The 16,259-nt window shown below is 41.6% G+C and overlaps 1 protein-coding gene across 4 annotated transcripts; it reads left to right on the forward strand.

Moving 5' to 3' along the window:
* Window positions 1-1,209: 1,209 nt before the first annotated feature.
* Window positions 1,210-13,404, forward strand: si:ch211-112f3.4 (EF-hand and coiled-coil domain-containing protein 1). Of its 4 annotated transcripts, none has more exons than XM_034236581.1 (9): window positions 1,210-1,917; window positions 5,286-5,727; window positions 7,596-7,730; window positions 9,868-9,944; window positions 10,150-10,285; window positions 10,371-10,509; window positions 11,581-11,691; window positions 12,468-12,534; window positions 13,073-13,404. In XM_034236581.1, exons 1-9 carry the CDS (start codon window positions 1,377-1,379, stop codon window positions 13,237-13,239), a joined length of 1,815 nt encoding a protein of 604 aa, XP_034092472.1. In that variant the 5' UTR covers window positions 1,210-1,376; the 3' UTR covers window positions 13,240-13,404. The 4 variants fall into 4 exon arrangements, with proteins under 4 accessions (XP_034092472.1, XP_034092473.1, XP_034092474.1 ...); XM_034236582.1 differs by having other exon boundaries at window positions 12,468-12,538; window positions 13,073-13,369; XM_034236583.1 differs by lacking the exon at window positions 10,150-10,285 and having other exon boundaries at window positions 13,073-13,328.
* Window positions 13,405-16,259: the final 2,855 nt, after the last annotated feature.

The following is a 16,259-nucleotide window of genomic DNA, read 5'->3' on the forward strand; positions in this document are numbered from 1 at the left end:
CAGGGTGGGGAAAGGTATTTCCGGGAAACAAACTTGACTTCCAAGTGAAGGTGTGTGTGCTTATTCTGCAGAAGGTGCACAGTTTTAGGAGACTTGTTTTGTTGTTGCTACCAAATGAACAGTGAGTCAGATCCACTTCAGATTGGTTTAAGTAACTGAAACCCATCATGACTCACTCTGGATTGTCGCGGTTTGTTTTGTCTCTGGATGACAAGGTGCCACAAAACGTCAAATGATATCATTTACCTCACTTAAATGAAATGTGTGTTAAATCTGATACGTTATCAGAGGAAACAAAGAAGAACTGGATCTTTGTGAGAGAGATATATGACTTACAAACTGTTTTGGCAATAATTGAAATGTGATCCACTTTTGTAATGGAGATCAAACAACCAGTGACACACACACACACACACACACACACACACACACACACACACACACACACACACACACACACACACACACACACACACACACACACACACACACACACACACACTAACACTGTACTTACGGTATGAGGTCATTTGACTTCACTTGAGTAATTTAGTCAGGCTGTTTTCTACGTGTAACTCTACGGGAGAGAATGAGGCCCCACATGTGAGATTTTTTTAGATATGACCAAAACTGTAATTGTTTTTTAATTCTGAGAAGAATATTCACAATTCTGGGATTTAGAATTCTATTGAATTATTTTAAATCAATTTACAATTTTGTTTTTTCTCAGAACTAAAGAAAAATATACTTTTGGGCAGATCTCCAAAAATAACATTTGAATAATAACTTTAACGTTTTTTTCCCTTTCTTACATAAACGCAAACATGGTTGCATATTCTGAAATGCAAATATTTACTGCTTTTTCTTTTGAAGTTGGTTCTATGAATTATGATTGTATTTCTCACTATTTACGCTACTACACCAAAACTAAAAATGTATTAATTGAGATAATAATAATGTAATGATATAATATCTACCTATATATTATAATAACTTTGACCTGTAACAGAGTAGGTTTACAGTCTGGTATGACTTTTTCTTTAGTAAAGGATGTGTGTACTTCCCACCTCTGCACACACACACACACGCACACACACGCACGCACGCGCGCACACGCACGCACTCACACGAGCTGTCAGAGTGTGCACTCAACAGGGTGGAGTCGGTACATTGAGACTTTTTTTGTTCCTTCCCCGAGGGGATCAGATTTACTCCGGGAAGGAATCAATAGACTCCATTTCCAGAGAATCACTCCGCGTCAGACCCCACAGGGACAAGCCTCCTGCTGCACTGGAATAACATCCGATCCTAATTACCGTGGTCTGGTTTGTATCTAGTGAGATCAAGAAGACTAACTGAGGGGTTTATGTGAAGGCATGGAGCGCACCAGGGCAGCGCGTAAAAGCGAGTGGCTCCGGAGCGCTTTGGCCCACCACCACTGCCCGGATCCCGGCGTGGAGAACGAAATCGTGGTCCTCGCTTCTGGAATAGACCAATACCTGCAGGAGGTCTTCCACCACCTGGCCGTACCCAACCGGGAGGACACGGTGTCGGCGGAGGACTTCAGCGCGCTGTGTGCCGTGCTGGGGATCCCCGGAAAGAGGAAGATCAGTGGAGAAAAAGACGAGGAAAATGAAGAGTTTGCAGAAGTTTGTTCGGTGCTTCCCAGCCAGCTGTCCTTTAAAGACTTCCACTCGAGGCTCTGTGGATATTTCCGTGTGCGCAGTGCGAGGAGAGGGGACTGCGCGTGGCGGCTGCCGGTTACCGAGGATACGGAGCTCGTGCAGCGGCAGATCAGGGTCCGGTGGCCGAGGGTGAGGAGGAGGAAATGTGTGAGTTTTGATCTGGAGAGGGATCACAACAGACCCGAGAACAGGGGGATGAGAGGAAGAGGAGCAGAGGACAGGAGCGAGTCAGGTACAGAACCAGGAAGTCACTCTGTTATTGAAATGAAGATTACTGACAGGTTCAAGAGTGTCTTTGTTTATTTTGTAATCACTACTGAAGAGGAATAGGGCCAAATGAGAAGAATGTGTTGGGGTGCTACCAAAAGTGAAAACAATGTTTGAGTTCTGACTTAATCTCCAAATTCTGACTTAATCTCAGACCTCAAAAAGAAAATTCACTCTGGTCAAATCTCAAACTAACAATGAATGGATGGTAACTTAAAAAAACATATTACGTTACAATTTATAGTTACTGGTTGTATAGTGTGATTTGACACCTGACTTATTCTTAACCCCTTCCATGACCTACCCAGCACCACCTGTTCTGTCATTGTTGTTACCCCCCCCCCCCCCCACACACACACACACAAACACATATACCATGTATACATCACTTCAGGGGACATTACATTGACTTACATGCATTTCCTGGAGACTTATCCTAACCTTAACCATAACCAACACATGCCTAACCCTAACCCTAACCCTTACCCTTACCCTAACCCTAAACCTAACCAAGTCTTCACCCTAAAATTAATGATTCCCCTCATGGGGACCTCCAATTTGTGGGAGGGAGGCAAGTCCCCACACGTGACTGTGTAAACAGATTTAGGTCCCCACAACTATAGTAATGCTAGGCCACACACACACACACACACACACACACACACACACACACACACACACACACACACACACACACACACACACACACACACACACACACACACACACACACACACACACACACACACACACACACACAAACCTACACACACACAGTGTCCACTTGATTGATGTACAGTGTTAGAAGTCAAAGTAGAAATAGGAATACTCCATTACGTCCTGCATTCAAAATGTTACTAGTCCAAAAGTAGTGGCATCAAAACACACTTTCAGTACAGAAAGTGAAATTCCTTATAATGTAGAATGTAATTGTAATAAATATATTTAGTAATTAGATTTTCACTGATGTATTACTATGTTAACAGCTGGTAAAGGTGGAGCAAATCTAATTCCTTTATAGATTAATGATGATGAATTTACTTAAAGTCTTTAAGTTCAATGGTGTAAAAGTACCCCATAACTTAACCACTGGATGAACTTAATTACTTTCCACCACTTTCATTATATGCTCCAAATATAAAAATAATGGAGAATATATTCAGATCTTTTGTTACAATACACTGAACTAAAACTCCATTAGCAGTAGCAGCTTTCAAAAGGTAACTTATTACTGGTTTTATTAGTGCATGTTACTAATTGATAGACGTGGAGATTATTTAAACTATTGTATACACTGTCAGGAAGTTTAATGTCTAACAGTGCATCACATGTGATAAAGTGATTATGTTAAATATGTGACATCTTAATAAGGTAAGCTGCCAAATACGTTTGATATACCCTCTAAAATATGGTGTAGTGTAAGTCTAAAGATGCATTAAAAGGAAATACTTAATAACATGCAAGTACCTTGAACTTAAAGTGTCTTTCAAATCAGTGTGAAAAGATACATGGCCATTTGTATTCTGTCAAACTCTTTGAAGATACAGCTTTATTTATGAAGCACTTTAAAACCTCCAGACCAAAGTGCTGTGCAGTCAAACAAACAAAGACAACGTAACAAAATCGTACAGCTCAGCTCACACACCAAACAAGTACAAGTAAAAACAATAGACAATTTAAAGGAAATAAAAGCAACAATCTACAAGATGTCAACACGCTAAGGAGAAGAAGCGATTTAAAAACAGACAGTGTGGAGGATCTAAGTATTTAAGAGACGACAGGGAATGTATGTAACTCTCTGTATCCGCATCAATATTAAAGTCTCTTCTTCTCTCTCTTCTACATCAACATGTGTCCCCTCTTCTCCATGTCTCTTCTACATCAACACGTGTCCCCTCTTCTTCATGTCTCTTCTACATCAACATGTGTCCCCTCTTCTTCATGTCTCTTCTACATCAACACGTGTCCCCTCTACTTCATGTCTCTTCTACATCAACATGTGTCCCCTCTTCTTCATGTCTCTTCTACATCAACATGTGTCCCCTCTTCTTCATGTCTCTTCTACGTCAACATGTGTCCCCTCTTCTTCATGTCTCTTCTACATCAACATGTGTCCCCTCTTCTTCATGTCTCTTCTACATCAACATGTGTCCCCTCTTCTTCATGTCTCTTCTACATCAACATGTGTCCCCTCTTCTTCATGTCTCTTCTACATCAACATGTGTCCCCTCTTCTCCATGTCTCTTCTACATCAACATGTGTCCCCTCTTCTCCATGTCTCTTCTTCATCAACATGTGTCCCCTCTTCTCCATGTCTCTTCTACATCAACATGTGTCCCCTCTTCTTCATGTCTCTTCTACGTCAACATGTGTCCCCTCTTCTTCATGTCTCTTCTACATCAACATGTGTCCCCTCTTCTTCATGTCTCTTCTACATCAACATGTGTCCCCTCTTCTTCATGTCTCTTCTACATCAACATGTGTCCCCTCTTCTTCATGTCTCTTCTACATCAACATGTGTCCCCTCTTCTCCATGTCTCTTCTACATCAACATGTGTCCCTCTTCTCCATGTCTCTTCTTCATCAACATGTGTCCCCTCTTCTTCATGTCTCTTCTACATCAACATGTGTCCCCTCTTCCTCATGTCTCTTCTACATCAACATGTGTCCCCTCTTCTTCGTGTCTCTTCTACATCAACATGTGTCCCCTCTTCTTCATGTCTCTTCTACATCAACATGTGTCTCCTCTTCTTCATGTCTCTTCTACATCAACATGTGTCCCCTCTTCTTCATGTCTCTTCTACATCAACATGTGTCTCCCTCTTCTTCATGTCTCTTCTACATCAACATGTGTCCCCTCTTCTTCATGTCTCTTCTACATCAACATGTGTCCCCTCTTCTTCATGTCTCTTCTACATCAACATGTGTCCCCTCTTCTTCATGTCTCTTCTACATCAACATGTGTCCTCTCTTCTTCATGTCTCTCTACATCAACATGTGTCCCCTCTTCTTCATGTCTCTTCTACATCAACATGTGTCCCCTCTGTGGAAAGAGACTCTGAAAGTTTCAAGAACAAAGATTCTCTCTCTTTTTGATCCATTTCTATAAAAACCTGTCTGAAAATGAGCTGATCAGATTTTGGCCACTTTATGATGTCATAACGATGTTTTGTCTTGTGTCCATTAGCCAATCAGCAACCAAGGTAACCAACAGACAGTGTGGAGGATCTAAGTATTTAAGAGACGACAGGGAATGTATTCCCATTGTAACTCTCCGTATTTGCATCAATATTAAAGTCTCTTCTTCTTCTCTCTCTTCTTCTTCTCCTCCAGATGAGGTAGCAGCTCTGAGGGAGCTGGTGGAGGACCTCCGCTCGGGGCTGCAGGGGAGCGACGCTCGCTGCCTGGCCCTGGAAGTGGCCCTCCGTCGGGAGAGGACCCTCCCCCTCACCTCTCCTCCCATCTCCACCTCCACAGCTTCATCTCCAACCACCTCCATCACCCTGGTGCAGGGAAAGCTGGTACCAACACAGAGGATCAAAGGACAGTGCAGTGGTTCTGGAGGAGACGCAGCGAGGAAGGGGGCACGAAGACAGGAAATCAGGGACCCTCTTATACGGGAGCTGAAGCTGATTCGCTCGTCACGTGACGGACAGCTGGAGGAGGCCATGAAGTTCAATGAGCGCATGGAGGAGGAGCTGAGATGGGCGTACCAGGAAGTGCAGAAGCTTCACGGAGTGGAGTCTGCTCTGAGGAAGGAGAACGCTCAGATCAGGTTGGAGTTTTGTACCAGGATGATGTGGGGTGGGTGGTTGGTGTTAACATTCATGTACATGTGCTATCAATTTGCGTTGTAGTTTTGTTGTTCATGGCTGACAGCCAATTATATGTAAGGTTAAAGTTCATGTGCATGTATAAATAAAGCCACGCCTCCAATGTGAGCTCCCCGTTGAACGAAGTGCTGCTGTTTCAGACATTTGGAATAGAATAGAATGGAATCGTTTAATGTCATTATACATGTAAAATGAGATGATAAATGCTTCTCCCTTTCAAGGGTGCCATCAAAACAAAAACATCACAACATAAGACAACAAATACACGCAGCATACATACTTAGGAATAAAGGAATAAGGAATAAGGAATAAAGTGCAGTAATTATTTCCAGGAGTATAAAAATAAAATCTGTAATGTAATAAATAATAATAGTAGGTATTTATAATAATAATAATAGTAATGATATATATGTATATGTATGTACAGAGTCACATTGATTCACATGATGTCAGGTGATCAATGATGGCTCTTGGGAAAAAACTGTCTTTGAGTCTGTTTGTTTTGGATGTGATACACCTGTAGCGCCTGCCGGAGGGCAGCAGGTTGAACAGGTGAAAGCCGGGGTGTGAGCTGTCCTTGATAATGTGTTTGGCTCTACTGAGGCAGCGGGAGGTGTAGATGTCCATCAGGGAGGGGAGAGGGCAGCCGATGATCCTCTGTGCTGCTTTTACGACTCTCTGGAGCCTCATCCTCAGTGCAGCTGGCGTACCACACTGTGATGCAGTATGTTAATAGGCTCTCGATGGTAGAGCGGTAGAAGGTCACCAGCAGCTTAGTGGCCAAGTTGTTCTTCCTGAGCACCCTCAGATGCTACTGGGCCTTCTTGATGACAGCTGTGGTGTTGTCCTTCCAGGAAAGGTTGTTGGTGATGAGGACGCGGAGGAACTTGAAGGTGTGGACCCTCTCCACACACTCGCTGTTAATGTCGAGGGGAGCGAGGTCGGTAGTATTCCTCCTGAAGTCTACGATGATCTCTTTGGTTTTCGTGATGTTCAGTGCCAGGTTGTTCACTGAACACCACGCTGAGAGCTTCAGTACCTCACTCCTGTAGGCCGACTCGTCTCCTCCTGAGATGAGCCCCACCACAGTGGTGTCGTCAGCAAACTTGACGATGATGTTCTCTGGGTGGGCTGGACTGCAGTCGTGGGTGTAGAGCGAGTACAGGAGAGGGCTCAGCACACAGCCCTGAGGAGAGCCGGTGCTGAGACTGTGGGTGGAGGAGTGATGGCGGCCAAGTCTCACACGCTGGGGGCGGTTAGTGAGGAAATCTTTGATCCAGGAACAGGTGGGTGGGGGAAGGCCTAGGTTTGATAGTTTGCAAACTAGAATGTCCGGGATGATTGTGTTGAACGCTGAGCTGTAGTCAATAAAGAGCAATCTGACGTAGCTCCCACGATGCTCCAGGTGGCTCAGTGCAGAGTGGAGAGCTATGGCTATGGCATCTTCAGTGGATCTATTTGCTCTGTAGGCAAACTGGTGTGGGTCGAGGGTGGGGGAACGCAGGCCTTTATGTGATGTAACACCTAAAGGCCTGCCTTTCTCCCACCCTCCGAAACACTTGATCGTTTGATCATGGTGCAAAGACAGCAAAGAACGTTGCGCTCCACTCTGCTAACAGGTGGGTAGCAGAGGAATGGTTTGATGACCTTTATCTTTGATTTGATCTTTAATTGTATTAATCTCTAATCTGTGAATCTGTGCTGTCCTGTTTTTCATCCTTACCCTGTTGCTGTTTGAACTACTGAATTTCCCCACAGGGATTAATAAAGGTCCATTTTATCTTATCTTATCTTGGATGATGTCCATCAGGAGGAGGGCAGAAGAGGCCAGGGAGGCTCTGAGTCAGGGGCTCCAGAGGGTCCGGATGATCCAGCAGGAGGCTCAGTGTGTGCCGCAGCTTCAGACCACCATCACACAGCTGGAGACAGAGCTACAGCAGTACAGGTGCAGCACATATTCTCTTATCTTTTGTCTGTTTAGAGTGGAGCAGGAATGAGTCCTAAAACCCAGAAATGAGTTATAGGATTTGACCACGTTCCCTAGTCCCGAGGTCAACATGTTTGTGGCTAGAAGCCTGGCTAGAAGATCTATTGTAAGACAAGCCTATGAGCTTCTACAGTATGTCATAAAAACATCTGTTGCTAACATGTGACTAACTAAACTACTAAACGTCATTACGCCACTAGCCGTTACATTAGGCGCCTTTGGCTTAGCGGTGGTGACGCGCAGCTATGTGACCGTGTTGTAGTTCCTGTATAGCCTAACGTAAGATTTCCACTGCTCGCGATTGTATTTACGCTTCAAAAATCATAAAGTGGATTTAATATGTGGAGGTTATCCTATAGTTCAGTGATTCCCATCCTGGGGGACGCGGCCCCCTTGGGGGGGAGCCAAATATCGCAGGGGGGCGCCAGGCCTCAAATGATTTGAGGCCAAATATCATATTTACTTTTTTTCCCTTTTTTTTACATATAATTGTAACGCAATACATGATTGACAATAAAAGCCTTGTCTCTACATTACAATAAAATATAAAAAATAATTGATTAATTAATTTGAATACAAATTGAAGTTAGTATTAAAGGCATAAAAAGACAGAAATGTACAATTATTTCTTTAATAGAAATGTTTCTTCCGCCCGTAAAGTGTCCAAACCGGGCTTGTCTGGATAAGCACATTTTTAAAACATAGTCATTGTCCATGCCGGTTTCAGATGGATTATTTGTCAGTTGCTCCGATCAGATCGGTCTCCTCCATTTTGTAGATTATTTACGACTTTTGAATCCACATAAACACATCGGCAAAATCCGGCTTACTTTGAGCATGTGTTTTAAACAGTTTAATCCCTTTGTGAATTGTTTCCACTTCCACCGTCCTTTAATTTCTTCATTCAGCGGGAATCCAAATGAATTAATCCTGAGTCCAACAACCATCAAAGTCACTCCAATAGTGCTCCTTAATTACGCTTTCATCCTCCTTTAACAACATACTTCACATTCATCCAGTTTGTGACAGTAGTTGTAGCATTTTGAGACTTTGAAACTTGAATTACCGCTACACACACACACAAGGGGGGGGGGGGGGGGGGGGGCGCAACTTCCAACAGGAGTCATTTGGGGGGGCTCTTGGGAAAAAAGGTTGGGAACCCCTGCTATAGTTAACAAACGTATAGGAAAAACTCATTTGATAAAATGTTTGATACAACGCAAGGAAACATACTTTTTAAATTTAAAGAACATGAAAAAACACTTGCCTTCATTTTAATTTGATTTAGATTAATATATTTTATTATAATGATTGTTGGATTATTATGGGTTGAAGTACTGCTCGTCCCTTGATCTTCGTTAAAACTATAAAAGCCTTCGCAGGATTATATTTTGATCCTTCAGCTGCTGATGGCTTTTCTACTGCTCTTAGATGCTTTTTCATTTCCCCACATCACCAGTACTGACATGTTACTGTGGTTTAAATCAATTAATTTAACAGTACTTTGAATTCATTCCTGCTGAGGTTCTTTTTCTTCTTCTTGTGAAATGATTTGGCAGCATCTCACCAATTCTTGCAGATTAATTGCACAACCCCTGCCCTTGCATAGTGTTAAGGTGGTGTTCCCTATGCTAATAATTAACAATTGGCCACACATCATATGGGATGCATCATTCAGCAATCCTGAAGGAAGTGCATAAATGGATGTTGCTGTATAAGGAGTGTTTGTGTAACTATTTACACATCATTTGCCTTTGTGCTCTACTGATTTGAAATGCAATTCACTGATGCCAGCAGCTTAAGTTACACACAAGTCACACTCAGTCTGAAGTAGAGTGCTGTGTAAAAGTGGATAGGGTTATTTTTTTCACAAACGCCACTGCATTCAAGTTTTATTTGCACCCACAATGCACTAGAGATACTTCAAACCTGCTGTGTGTGACTTCATCTCCACAGCATGGAGGCAACGTTTGTTTAAAGCTAATAAGATGCTTTGACAGTGAGAGAGACAAATCCAGAGGGTCTCCTATATACTGAAAGTTAGCCTTTTTAGTACAAACTCTTTGTGAAATGTCTCTACTTTTGCCACCCTTAGATCCCGCTGCACCTGCATCCCTGATCCAAATCAACACATGTACCCAATTGGTGAAGATGACGCCTGTGACAAGACAGGTGAGTGGCTGGAAAACAGATTGATCACTGAGGGGTTAGGTATCAGGAAGGCTTTCTAAATGAACTCTTAAAGAGGCAATATCATGCTTTCCTGTAGTGTGTTTTATACTGTAGGTAGGTGTGCATGTAAATGGTCTGAAAAAGGCTAAGAACCCAAAGTGAAATGGTAGTAAGAAAGTAAAGTACCAGCTTCTACTGTTTTCAGAGGCGGGGTGTCTGCAGAGAGCAGTGGAAGGGAAAGATGCCTCTGATGAAGAGGAGGATGACAGAGGGATGAGAGAGGAAGGACAGGGTTGCCTGTTGGAGGTGAAGAAGAGCCGACTGCACAGCTGTGGAAAAGGGTTAGCTAACATCTAACATGCACCGCCACTGTGGACACATTTTCCACATAACATGTCTGACTTTTCCTTTCCTTTCTCCCTGCAGATGTCAGAGCCATATGGGTTCTCAGAGTCACCTGCATGATAGAAGCTTCATCAGCACTTTTAAGGACAGCAGGGGGCGCTACAACCAGAAAGGACCAAACCAAGAGCAGCCAGAGGGAGGCAGCTTTGAAAAAGAAAAGGTGGGGAGAGAGAAATGTGGTTATGATAATGGCTCAAATGCAGCCTAACAAAGAGCTATTACAAACAGGTTTAAAGCTCTAGAACAGGGGTGTCCAAACTACGGCCCGGGGGCCAAATGCGGCCCGTGGACCATTTTGAATCGGCCCTCATCAAATTCAAAAAGTATAATGGAATATGGCCCACAAATGAAACTTGTGCTTGTCTTATATTGTACTTCTTAAAGGTGGGGTAGGTAAGTTTGAGAAACCGGCTCGAGATACACTTTTTGTTATATTCCATGGAATGCTCTTAACATCCCGATAGCAATGAATATCTGAAGTGCTTTGACCAAAAATCCATAACAAAATGTCATCTGTGGAAGCCGTGGCGCTGTAAAAATCACGACCAATCATCTGAGCCGGCCCGGCTAAAGTAACTGGATGGCCTACCTGCCTGTCAGCCTTCCATCTGGGCACAAACTTATCTCGTGCCCTCATTGGTCATGTGTGCGTTCCTGTGTGTTGGAGGAGGGGCTCTGTAAGGAAGTGGCAGATTTTTTCCGACTGTGTATTTTCAAATTCTAGCGCACTCGAGCCGGTTTCTCCAAAATGACCTACCCCACCTTTAACTATAAATGTAAAAATATAATACACAGTCGTATCCATGTGTTAATAAGCCCACTTTTCAAATAAATTCAGTCAATTAAAGTTGGAAACATTTTCTAGCAAATCTAAGTTGATAAGAAAAAAAACCCAATGACTTATTTACATAACAAGCTTGAAAAATACCCTTCATATTTCTCCTTATTATAATCAATCTGAGGCTTCTGTTTGAAGAGATGAGCTGCCAACACTCACACGCATAATGTACCTACATTTGATTGATTGTGCTAACTTATAACTGAACTCCAGTAAGCGGCCCAGCCCTTCGTATATTTTTCTGTATGTGGCCCTCGGTGAAAAACGTTTGGACACCCCTGCTCTAGAACCAAGTTGTCAAATCAGGTATGGGAAAGAGAGAATGACCTGTGGACTAATCTGTAGTGGAAGAGAAAGGAAGAAGTAAAGTTGATACAGTGTTGTGTTTGCCAGAGGCCTAAAGAAGAGGAGGACAAGACGAGGCCGGAGGAGAAGACACGTCTGTCTCTGCTGGAGGACAAACTCACTGATGCTCTCACACTGCTGCTGCAGCTACGCAACAAGGTTCACACACACACACACACACACACACACACACACACACACACACACACACACACACACACACACACACACACACACACACACACACACACACCACACACACACACACACACACACACACACACACACACACACACACACACTTTCTCTCTCTACTGCCATCTAGTGTTTATTCCATCCTAATGGACGTGCATAGAGCTTTCAATATTAACTGTATATGTCTAGAATATATTTTACGCAGCAATAGTTAACATATATATATTTTTTAAGAGAAGTGTATTTAAGCTTAGTGGATATGGTGAAATGCTTTAGATGCCAGGCATTTCTATTTCCAAATTTGAATTCAATTGTTCCTTTTTATGTCCTCAAGTGTTACAAAATGTGTGAAATTGTTTTATTGAATATCATTTTTATTTGAGTTTGGAAAAGATTTTATTTCATAATTTCATAATGATGATTAACTTTATCTCAATACAGAGGTCCTATGACATGAAATAGAAAGGGATATCATAACATATGACATTATATAACATAATACAAGGTGGAGTGAAATCAAAGTGTGATTGGGCACCATGCCATTATGAAATAAAAACAGATCTATAAAACACAGAAAACCGTTTATTCAATATTGAACATTTAGGGGGAAAGTACTGTATGGTTCCCCACTCTAACTGTGGTATTACACCGGACCATAATATGTTGATATGAAGCTGTTTTTACTGTATGTTTGTTTCTTTGAATAAATCTAAAAAGACAATCTCTCACTGTACCTGCAGAACGTGTCCCGCAGGACCCTGGGGAAGATAGTGATGGATACTCTGGATGTGTGCAGGACTGGTGATGGTAGGTGTGTTTTAAATACTCCAGCTTTATTCCAACCTACAATAAGTATTCGGAAACGACAAAAAACAAATTAGTTTTAATTTCAGAGGATGAGCATCATAGGAGGAAATAACACGTTAAACATCAGTTTGCACGTACTACTTTAAAGCAGATGTGTGTCTCTTGGCGTAAAGAAGTGGAATTATTTGCCGAATGATTTAAAGGGCTGTAAGAAATGTTGTATGTTCAAGAAAATGTATAAAGAAAGCGTATTTAGACAGTTGACTTTTGATTGTGTTCTGGTTTTATGTTTCAGTAATTATAAGGAACTGTGACTGAAAGAATATTGCTTTTATTTGACTATTTATGGTTATTTCAATTTGGGGCAGGTCAAATAAGATCTTCTCCCTGCTCCTTTCCACCATGCGCTATAAAAACAACAACTGAAAAACAACCAGTATAAGTCTACATATTTTGTTTTAAAATAACCATGTGTGTGGAATAAATAAATTCATTTGTTCGTTGTTGAAATTGTAATTGGTACATTTTCCCCGTCCAGGTCCCTGTCAGGTTCTGCAGGTCGCCGACGCTCTCTGTCTCCGGCTGTCCTCCAGGGATCTGCTGGGAATCGGAGGGGATGATGAAGGAGGAGAGGGAGAGAAAGGCCTGGTTTCATCTTCAGGGTGTCAAACCAGCAGCGGAAACCCTCTGCTCATCTCCTGTTAGATCAAGCTCTGATATTCAACTTTAAAGGTCACCTATTATACTGTTTTTCATCAATATATTTTGGGCCTCAGATATGTCTCTGAAGTGTTTGGCTCCAAACACCAAACAGATCATTGCAGCATTACCCATAATCCCCTCTGTTTCAGCCCTGTTTCAAAAGTGCTGATTCTCTGTCTGTTACTTTAGATGAAAATAAGGAGCCCCTCCCCACGCCCCTCTGAGAGAGATTTGGTTAAAAATAACTCAATGGTGCTCTAGTACCTCATTCACACCAACGCAACTCCGGTTCAAGCTCCGTGCTAGAGCTTTTCAGGTTCAGAACCGGTTCTTCGGTTTAGCTCCGGCTCTTTTCACACCGCCCAGAGTCCGACTGGTGCTGCGTCATTGCGTCATAGTTTGCGTCATGACGTAACCGTTTGGGTGCCTGCTTCATAAAGCCAAACCGCGCGGAAACCCCTCACAGCTGACACCGACAACAACAACAATGGCCGATTGTGCTCCAGCTTCCTCTGTACCTCTTCAGTGGACCACTGCTGCTTGTTAAGTTTCTCCATCGTTGTGTACAAGCTGGATAAAACGCGGGCTTTTTGTTGTTGTTCAGGAGTTGATCTGTCTCTGCCCCTGCCCCCGACGTATGTGGTGCTTTTGCTCTGGCCGGACAATTTTTTGGTGCTTGAAACGAACCGGATTCCGGAGCTAAGAGGCTGCTCCGCTGCGGTGTGAACAGGAATACCCGGTGCTTTTCAAGCTCCAGCTCCGAACCGGCCCTGAAACACCGTTGGTGTGAATGAGGATTGGCTAATGGTTACACAAGACAAAACATCGTTGTGACATCATAAAGTGGCCAAAATCTGATCAGCTAATTTTCAGACAGGTTTTTATAGAAATGGATCAGGACAAAAAGAGAGAGAATCTTTGTTCTTGAAACTTTCAGAGTCTCTTTCCACAGAGGGAACACATGTTGATGTAGAAGAGACATGAAGAAGAGGATTTTGCATAATAGGAGACCTTTAAAAAAATTATTGTAAATATGACTCCGGTACTATTAAGTAAACTAAAGTCAGCATACTGGTGCTAGCACTCCTGCTCCGGTATCATGTTGATATAATGCTGTAAAATACATTACAATTATATTTATATAACGTTTTTATCGGTACATTTTATTTGGACCATTTATTCCATGAATGTCTGGCACAGAAACATTAGTCCGAATATGATTTTGGATTTAGCTACCTAATGTAAGCTAATGTTAGCTTGCTTGCTAACGTAGACAGATAGCTAGCTAGTTAATTCTACAAAATAGTATCCAGTTCGCTAATTCATCCAGACTCGAGTCCAGGGGCTGAACCGTCTGCTATATTGGCAAGCATGCTGTTTGTAAATTGCTTCATTAACTAATGTTACAAAGCAACCAACGCCAGATATATCTGCATAGCTAAATTACAGCTAGCTTACCGTTGAACCAACACAGTCTCACGGCATTTCGTGTTATAGTCACGAAATTAATCTATTGATTCGTGTTCACCAACACGATTTTTTTTCGTGTCACACCGATTTTAAAAGCAATGTAAATAATAACAAATTAGAAGGAAAAACAGATTTTAAAAATACAGATTTCAGTATTCTGACACAGAACGATTTTAGAAGCAATGTATTTATATTGGTAGTATGTTTCGTGCCTGCACCAAATAATAACAAACTAGAAGGAAAAAAAGATGACAAAAAATACAGATTTCAGTATTCTGAGGCTCTGAGCCACATTTATTTTCCTCGCGGACGGCAACAAAAACTCTGACATTATACACTTTAAAATAAAAGGGTTAGGGTTAGGGTAAGATATTGAGTAAGAACATGTTTTTATGAACCACACAGCTTCCGGTCTTCCAAGACCCGACCGGACAAAAAGACGTGGTGCAGGCACGAAACATACGACCAATAGAAATACATTGCTTTTAAAATCGTTCTGTGTGACACGAACAAAATGCGAAAATCGTATTGGTGAACATGAATCAATAGATTAAATTAATTTCGTGACTATAACACGAAATGCCGTGAGACTGGGTTTGTTGAACACTGTTAGCATGGAGTTAGCATTACACATCATTATTTTGCTAACTCAGAACAACAGGCTGTGGCTAATAATAAATACAGGAACGTTCTGCACTAAGTTAGATTACAATCCAATAATACATTGGCAATAAAAAAGCTATTAACTCAAGAGTAAAAAGTGACTTGCAAAACCTTTAAATGATTAACTACTGTAGTACTAATCCTTCCTCTCTCATATATTTGGCTTGTTTGCACACATGTCAGTTTGCGTTTTTTAACCACATATTACTGGTTAAATGTATTTAAAGATTAATTGTATTTTTATCTCTTTGTATAATAATTTGTATCTATTTAATTTCAATTATTAAATGTGTTATCCAAAGCATTTGTTTGCAGTGTAAGAGTTTTTCATTTTGTGTTAAACATTGTTGGTGAAAGTTAATGTTACATTTCATTGCATTGCATTACAATGAAACAGTATCTGGTATTTTACTGTTGGCTCGGGACATATTCATATTCGCGAGTCATTATTTAACACTAACCTCTGGTGAATAAGGGGATTTTTTTTAGGATTAATGCCAGAGTAGCAAAATAATAGGTTTTTGCAGTCTTTCATTTTTTCGCAGGTTTTCAGTAAATGTAAAAAATAAAAACAGATCATCCAGATAGCCCTCGGATGATGTTAAATATGTTACACATTTCTTATTACATTGCATCAGTGGCAGGGCAGCTTTCTCCGGAAGTTTTTCCTTGTACGATGTGAGGGTCTAAGGACAGAGGGTGTCGTTTTTCTCATACTGATATTCTGAACAATCTGTGCTGTTGTATTTGCTGTAAAGTGTCTTTACTGTAGGCTATTTTTTATTATATGTACAGCACTTTGGCTCGACAAAAAATCGTTTAAAAATGTGCTATATAAATAAAACTTGATTTGATAAGAGACAGTTCAACAAAATGTGGCTCAGATCATT

Source organism: Gymnodraco acuticeps, unplaced genomic scaffold (assembly GCF_902827175.1).
Source record: "Gymnodraco acuticeps unplaced genomic scaffold, fGymAcu1.1, whole genome shotgun sequence".
Lineage (NCBI taxonomy): Eukaryota > Metazoa > Chordata > Actinopteri > Perciformes > Bathydraconidae > Gymnodraco > Gymnodraco acuticeps.

Excerpts from the sequence above, each read along its gene's own strand:
- si:ch211-112f3.4 (XM_034236581.1), top strand. The coding sequence starts at position 1,377 with ATGGAGCGCACCAGGGCAGCGCGTAAAAGCGAGTGGCTCCGGAGCGCT. Across the intron at positions 5,728-7,595 it reads AAGGAGAACGCTCAGATCAG|GAGGAGGGCAGAAGAGGCCA; the intron begins GTTGGAGTTTTG and ends GATGTCCATCAG. Across the intron at positions 10,510-11,580 it reads GCAGCTTTGAAAAAGAAAAG|AGGCCTAAAGAAGAGGAGGA; the intron begins GTGGGGAGAGAG and ends TGTGTTTGCCAG.